Source organism: Grammomys surdaster, unplaced genomic scaffold (genome assembly GCF_004785775.1).
Source record: "Grammomys surdaster isolate TR1022 unplaced genomic scaffold, NIH_TR_1.0 126118, whole genome shotgun sequence".
In the NCBI taxonomy this organism is placed as follows: Eukaryota; Metazoa; Chordata; class Mammalia; order Rodentia; family Muridae; genus Grammomys; species Grammomys surdaster.
This window is the reverse complement of record NW_021620926.1, coordinates 4447062-4454885: the sequence shown is the minus strand read 5'-3', so window position 1 is coordinate 4454885 and position 7824 is coordinate 4447062. Positions and strand designations below refer to the sequence as shown.

Genomic DNA, 7824 nt, shown 5'->3' with positions numbered 1-7824 from the left:
GCTCACACTATTGCAGTATCATGGTGGGAGTGTGCCTGTGCTCACACCATTTAATAAACAGCAAAAAAGGACTGATACAGGATCCAGCCAATACAGCAAGTAAGTGAGCACGCTCCTCGCCTTCATACAAACTGTTCCCTTACCCTAGTGTCCCCCGATGTCTTTTCAACTTGCCTGTCAATTTCTCTTTACCTGCCCTTGTCTTCCGTTGTGGGCATTGCTTGGGGTCTTGTCCTCAGCATGTCAGCCAACGTGTAAGAAAAGTTTCTGGATACTAACCCGACATCCCCAGCACTTTCCAGTGATTTAATTTTTAATTACTATGTAATAGTTAGTCTTATTTACCGGGTACAGTGTGGAACAGAAACTATGTGTACTATACAATGAGTATGGTTAGCTCAGAGCAAGTGAGACAGACATTAAGGCAGATTTTTATTTATTTATTTATTTATTTATTTATTTATTTATTTATTTTGGTCTTTTAAACAAAGGTTTTTACTGTTCTAGAATTTGCTCTGTAGACCAGGCTGGCCTTGATCTCTGAGATCCATCTGCCTCTACCCTCAGAGCAATGGATTTAAGGTGTGTGCCTCCGCCGACTGTCTTATTCTTTCTGTGGGGGATATATTCAGGATCCTCTCTAATGGTTACTCTGAAATTTACTGTTAATTCTTGTTAACCACAGCTATCCTCTGGAGAGGTATTTCCTGATCCTTACCCTGTTGGACTTGAACCTACAGCCCTGGATATGGCTGATCACGCTCTAGAGATTTGTTTTGCTCCCAACCTCTTGTTCTTAAACACTTCTGCTCCTTGTCTGTCTTCCCTTTCAGCTCTCTTTAGCTGTTCAGTATTGATTCCCAGGTACCTACCTCCTCTCAGCCATTTTCCTGGACTTGACCCATTATCGCAGAAGCCCTCTATCCCAGGGGCAGCTCAAATGGCTAGAGCCCCCCAAAGATAATCATCCAGCCAAATGACCTTGAGCAGGGTGGTTAACTCAACTAGGCTTAAATGAGGGCACTGTTGATAGACATTGACACAGAAGCTTGGCGTGGAGATTAACCCTTACTCGTCTTTTTTTCTAATTATTTATTTATTTATTTTATGTATATGAATACACTGTAGCTGTCTTCAGACACACCAGAAGAGGGCATTGGATCCCACTACCGATGGTTGTGAGCCACCATGTGGTTGCTGGGAATTGAACTCAGGACCTCTGGAAGAGCAGCCCGTGCTCTTAACCTCTGAACCATCTCTCTAGCCCCCCGTTACTCCTTCAAACTCATTCCTTTCTGAAATTATTACCGAGTTGACTCAAACCCACCACTCATGTCCTTCAAGAAGCATTGTGCATCCTCCCTCCGGAACACCATTCTATGTCCTTCCTCCACTGCCTGATAGCTTCAGCCTCATCACTTCCAGGGCTCAAAGCCATGCTGAACCTGACCCTTATCTTTCACACCCTTCTGAGTACATACTTTGCAGGATGCCAACCTGCACGATGCCCCCTTAAGAACAAAATCCTAACTCTGTTAGGCCTTGGTCTCGGTAGCATCAGTTGCTTTCCCTAAGTACCAGCAGGTTGTCCTCCAAGGAGAGGTGATGGCACAATGCGCAAGGCCCAGAGTGTCCCTCCTTTCTCTAATTTTTAGGCTGCCCTTCATTTTCTGCGGCAAGTAGTCCCGATCTTCCAGTCCGAGTCAGGCCCTCTTGCTTTTATACTCTTGCTCGCATGAGCCTGCCCTCTCCACAAAAGTGAGGTTACTGCAGCAGAAAAACTTCACACACCAGACAGACAGCAGTAGCAGCGCGCAGTAGGCGGTGAGAACTCAAGTAAAGCGAATCAGAACAGCTCTTCTGCCGAGAGCGACACAACGGGTTTGGGGAAATTAGTGTTTAGGGCTTCGGGAGCCCAGTCCTCGGAGGCGGCTCAAGGTTTCCACCACGTCCGCAGGCAAGAAGTCGAAGCAGGGTACTTGGAGACTGCAGACGCTCACCCTCTGCGCTTTGTTTGAGGCAGCAGCGGGGCGCAGCCCTGCCTGGCCACGATAGCACCACAATGCACCCCGGGAGCCCTCGTCCGGATCCTGAGCCCAGAAGACCGGCACTCTCCGCAGCCGAAACCGGCGGGAAAGCGCGCGACAACGCGCGGTCACACGCTAGCGGCTCTGCGCGCGGCGGGGGCGGGGCGGGGGCGGAGCCAAGCACGAGCGGGGCGGAGCCGTGCGCAGGAAGCGCTTGGAGGCCCGAGCTGTCCCAGGGTGCTTCGCGCGGCGTGCACTCCGGTCGCTGCCGCCATCCTTCTGGCGAAAGAGAGGAGAGAGACAGAGAGGCCCGCCCGCTAGCCGGCCCGGCCAGTGTGGGCCAGTGCGTGAGGGCGCGGGGGGCCGTGTCAGCGCGACGCAGAGCGCAGCCGCCACCGCCAAACGGACATGTTGGAGCCCCGCGCTGCCGCCACCTCCCATCCCTCTTCCAGCGCACGGGACTGAGCTGGGGCCCGCCGCCTCTGCCTGCGCTCGACCGGCCCAGCCTTGCCGCCTCGGCCGCAGCCCCTTCCTGCTCGGCCTCGGCCTCCGCCGCTCGTCGCCTCCTGTCCTCCTCCCCCCACGCCCTAGGGCCCTGCCGGCTCCCGGCCCTACTCAGCTGCGGCTCGAGGTCTATGTGACCGGCGGACCCGGAGCAGCCGCCGCCGCAACGCGAACATGGACGCCGTCAACGCCTTCAACCAGGAGGTGAGGGGTGCTCGGGGCAGGTCTGCTGCGAGCCAGCCGGGCCGCTTCTCCCGCTGCCCGAGGGCTTTCGAGCACCGAGTCCGGGTGGGGACGCTTCCTGCCCCGGGTTCCGGGGCAGCGGGCCTGGAGCCGGGGAGAGGTCGCGGCCACCGCCGGGGGCTGACCCCGTGCCCCTCCCCCGCCAGTGCCCCCTTCGCCCCCTTCCGGCCTGTGCCGGCTCCGGCTTCTCCAACGTGGCCCTTGTGTTCCCGGCCCGGTTATCGGCTTTGCGGGGCTGGGATCCCGCCAGAGGCTGCAACAGAGCGCGGGCGGGCCGACTCAGGGGCGGGAGTTCCCGTGTGTCGTGGGGCCGGCATAGCAGCCGCCTCAGCTCTCCTGTTGCTCAGGCCGCGGCGCGGCGGCCCCTGGACTCTTGATCCCGGCTGGCGGAGAGTTAGAGAGGGTGTCTGTTCTCCCGCCTCCTGGATTGACACGCTCACAAATGAACACAGAGAGGTAGTTCCTTAGCCTTTCTATCTAGAGCGTACCCTTTCTGTACATCATGACACCTAAAAAGTTAAATGGGAGAGCAAAGTGTACACCCTGTTTAGTCCGCTAGAAAGGCTGCTTGGGTCTCCGCTTGCTCACCCTCGCACCGCCCTCTCGGGGTACTTAATCCTCAGCTCCCTTCCACAGGGATATTTACATGTGAAAACCTCCCCAAACCAGGAACAAAGCTGCCTGCTGCCTTAAAGCTCCCTAGTTGTATCTCTGATCGTTCCAGGTGCTGTTTTTGGAGCATAAAGCCCGTACCATCTTATTTATCTGAATGGATTTGGGAGGAGGAGACGACCATTGATGCTTTAAAACGCAGTTACAGACTGGCAACTATTGTGGATTGGGTTGGATTATGTTTCTCGTTTCAAATACTAAAGATAAACCAGCATTGAAGGAATCTGATGTCATAGTTTGACACGTGTTAATGTGGTATCAGAACTTGCTCCATCTCAGTGAGATTTCTATGGCTCACCTCGAAATAGTATTAGGGTATTGGGGTGTTACTCCTCTTTCTATTCGTAGCGCCCTAGAAGGGGACCCTCCAATTAATCCTGCAGTTGAGAATATTTATTGCTGTACAGATTACCCTTTCAAAAATACTTTTCCTCAGTTGATGAGTCCATGTCTTCCCAGACAGCGGTAGTTGCACCCGGTGATGGGAAGTAAGATGGAAGAGTTGACTAGAGATGATTTTCCAAAGCAGTAAAGTAATGTGGGTTCTCAGACGTCGGTGAGAATGTGCCAAGTACTCAAGTTCAACGTTGATTTTGTAGAGTTGCTCTCATCATGGCAGGTGCCTGGCAAATGGTTATTCAATAGATGGGAACTTACACAAATACCACAGGCTTAGAATTGCAGGCACACCTCTTGAGGTGAAAGCTAACCTGAAGGTTTAATGAACAAGGAGGATTTTTAGTGTGTTTTTAAAGACCAGAAACACTCCTTATTTAAGGTATTGTGGAAGGTGATATCAAATACTTTGTTAAAGTATCTAATGTTAACCATTCCACTTAATTAGGGTCTTTAGACTACTAAGGGAGTGATCAGCAGATTAAAGACCTATGGCCACCGAACATTTTAAGGATAATAAAATTTGAAGCTTCTGGATGAATGGATGAGGAAAAATAGCCTAAAACTGCAGTTGGTTTGAATTGCTCTGAAATACGACTCTTAGGATGTGTGTGACTCTGAGAAGGGGAAATAGCATTTTGACCTTTACATGGCGTGCTGAGCATTTCTCTTGCTGATTTCCCTGCATCCTAGTCTGTGAACTTGAAGTTACATTTGTTAGGTGAATGTTGCCATTGCCAACTCTCTGGTGAGTTGCAAATGAAAACCTAAGGTCTTGTTCTCATTCTCTTTTTTCCCCATTCAGAAAACATTACTGAGAGGTCAGGTCTTTGTAACATTGAATCTACCAAATCTGCTGGTGGTTTAAAAGTGTTGAGTTGTTCAGCTGTGTCCTTAACACTTGAAGGCTCTCTGTCACTTAGGGAGTCTATCTAATAGAAAAAGAACAGTTTTTCCTCTGTGTGTTGTGGTGTGCCCACGAGGTGTTAGTGAAAACTCAGGAGAAAAGGTATCAGTGTTAGGATTTCAGAGGAGGCGGTTTGAAGGGGCAGCAGGACTGAGAAGTGAGCAGTAGTTTGATTCTGGGAACTAGTGGATTACTATCTAGTACTATCTGGAACTAGTGTGTGGTGTGATATTTCATGTCTAAAGTACTATATTTTCATTTTTGACTGTGGGTAAACAAGAACGGTTTTAAGTAGTAAGATGGCAAGATTGTGTCCAGCTTGTCCTGGTGTCATGTGGGAGAGGCAAGTGTAGTTCAGGAGAGGCATGAAAGGATGGGAGCCAAAGGAATTCAGGACCGTGGTGCCTGGCAGTTCCATAAGTTGCTTTTGTCACTGTATTCTAGATGGTTAGACGGTGATGGTGCCATCAGTACAAGACAGTCTTCAAAATTACACTTAGTGGAGAAGAAAGTGTGATTGTGAAATAGGTTAGGTTGCTGTTGTGTGGAACAGTCACGTGGATATTTTTGGCAACTAATAGGACATGTAGTATTTAAAGTTTGAAGTAGCCAAAACAGGGGCAGAGTCACTCTCAGATGGGTGCTGGTCCAAATTCCATGGTGCAGGGGAGAGAGAGAATATGATTTGGCTTGTTGGGCACTTTATGTCTACCTTAACAGACATGTATCCCTGAAGCCTTGCACAGACATCAAGTTACGTATAGAGAGGCAAATTTTCAAAGAAGTTAAATAAGAATTCACCCAAGGGCACATTTCTAAATAATGGCAGAGCCAGGGTTTGAATGTAAATATCTCTGCTTAATTGATAGGCTTTGTAGAGTACTAAGGAACTGGCCAACAGATCTTAAGGCTGCTGAGCCTTTTAAGGGTAATAGAACTTGAAGTTTAGGGTTGAATGGATAAGGAAATAAGAGGTCAAGTGCACTCTTTGGTTGTTTGGTCTTGAGCAGTTAGAGGAAAAGGCTGCCTTATGGGTGATGGGAAGCCAGCTAACAGTATCCTAGCACTGCTGAACAGCAGGCCATGTGTTTATGCATGTTACACCATAAGTCTTGGTAAGAGGTGGGACTATCAGATGAGATTGGGCTTTGGGGGTAGGATGGCATAAACCCTAGTCTTATTAGGTAGAAAGAGAGGCCCTCTTCTTGTGCACAGACATACATGTAGATAGAACATCCATGTATGTGAAATAAACTTTAAAGGAGAGAATTGAGCATATTCAGGGAAGGGATATGAAGAAGTGAGTTTAAAGCAGCAGGGGAAGGTTGGGAGTGGTAAAAAGAAGAGGACAGATTGGCAATGATGTCACTGAGGTCTGCTTGGTACTGAAGAAGAAAGGGGAAGTAATTAAAGCACTCATTAACTTCCTATTTGGATGCACTGTTCTCTCAAAGATACTGATAAATAAGTTTTGACGGTGGACTAAGGCAGGTCCATGGTGGCCAATACTTTGTGCTCTGCTGTGTGGTTTTCCTCAATGTGAAAGTTTAAAATTTTGCTGAAGTTTATGGAATGAGTAAAAGTTACAGAATTTTTTAGCTGGATGATGGATGCCTTTAATTCCAGCACTTGAAGTAGAAACTTATATTTTTTTAGCCCCTTTAATTTTATTTTTAGGCTTTCAAAGAATATATCCCACCCCTTCCATTTATCTATAATTTAAAAATCTTAAAAGTATAAAAGTATTGTAAAAATTTTTTAAAATGAAAATGAGTTATTTTTTATTTAAAAATAGCCCTTTTTGTGTTTGTCCTCACCTAAAGCTGTTACTTCCAGCAGAGACAATCAGATGGTGAATTGAGGCCTGTGGACAATAAAGACAAAGTCTGTATTTGTACATACACTACTTATTGTCCATATTAAACATGCTTAAGTTCTACAAAGAATCCATTTTTGCTGATAAACTGCAATAAACTTTGTCAAATGTATTCATGTGCACATCCGCTGAGCTGATGGTTGTATTCACACTGCGCTCACATCCACTGAGGTGACAGTTGTACTCACATTGCACTTTGACTCCTTTAGAGTCACAATGTTAAGGCAACAGCAAACTTATATATGTATTAGAAGCTTAAACTCAAAATCTATTGGCGGGGCAGAGGTGCGGAGGACTTCCATGCAGTAACAGTCCCTGGCAAGCACTGTGAGAAAATGAAAAAGGAGAGGAAGCATCTAGAGTCTTGACATGAATTCAGTTCTGAACTCAGACCACTGAGATCACCAAAGAGGCTTTCTGAGAGTGTTAGCACTGAGATGTGGCATGCACACAGTGCTGCTTTAGTGAGGGGGAAGAAAATATGAGTAGTTTAAAACTCAGCTTATCTTTAAAGTCAGACAAATTAAGCTGTGACTACTTGGTTATGAGCTGATGTTCTATGGCCACTCTTGACTCAGCACTTACCCTGAAAGGAGAAGTCTATCAGCTGGGAGTTTGCTGTCTCTGTTTACACTGTAATTGCGTTGATGTTTTACCTCTTGGTTACTAGGCACAATTGTTCAGTGGAATTTAGATCTCTGATGAGACTATTCCTGTTTTTTAACTTGCAATGTTAGCACTTTTAATCAGTCTTTAGTGAGAGATCTGAGTGGGAAAAGGGTTCAGAATGCTCTTATTTTGTGAAAGGGACATACTAATCTGTTAGCAGTGCTGTATCCAGGAGAGTTTGGATTCTGTTTCTTCTATTACAGTTACAGTTTTCTTCTATTCCAATGCTGTGATCTCTGTCAGTGTTTGAAGTCTCTTTACACAGTAATAATGGAAGGAAATCTGGCTCTTCAGAGCATTCCAACAGCCCTATCCCTAATGTTCTTGATAAAAAATATGTTCCTCTTTCACATTTTTGTCAAGTATTCAGCTCCAGAAAGTTATCTATTTAAATAATAAATTGATTTAAAGATAAATTTGAGTAATAGAAAGGTTTCATTTCTACATATGGTTAAACAGGATTGGGGATAGTCTATACCTTCATTTCTTTTTTTTTTTTTTTTTTTTTTTTTTTTTTTTTTTTTTTTTTG

At 46.5% G+C, this 7824-nt stretch overlaps 1 protein-coding gene across 4 annotated transcripts in view; it reads left to right on the top strand.

Annotated features, from left to right (window-relative positions):
* The first annotated feature begins 2244 nt into the window (after positions 1–2244).
* Positions 2245–7824, top strand: part of Scaf4 (SR-related CTD associated factor 4) — a 55522-nt gene continuing 49942 nt past the window's right edge. The window contains exon 1 of one of the 4 annotated variants that reach the window (XM_028756319.1): positions 2245–2735. In XM_028756319.1, coding sequence (XP_028612152.1) covers positions 2706–2735 — 30 coding nt within the window. In that variant the 5' untranslated portion in view covers positions 2245–2705. The remainder of the gene's footprint in view (positions 2736–7824) is intronic. The other 3 variants (XM_028756322.1, XM_028756320.1, XM_028756321.1) reach the window with 3 other exon arrangements.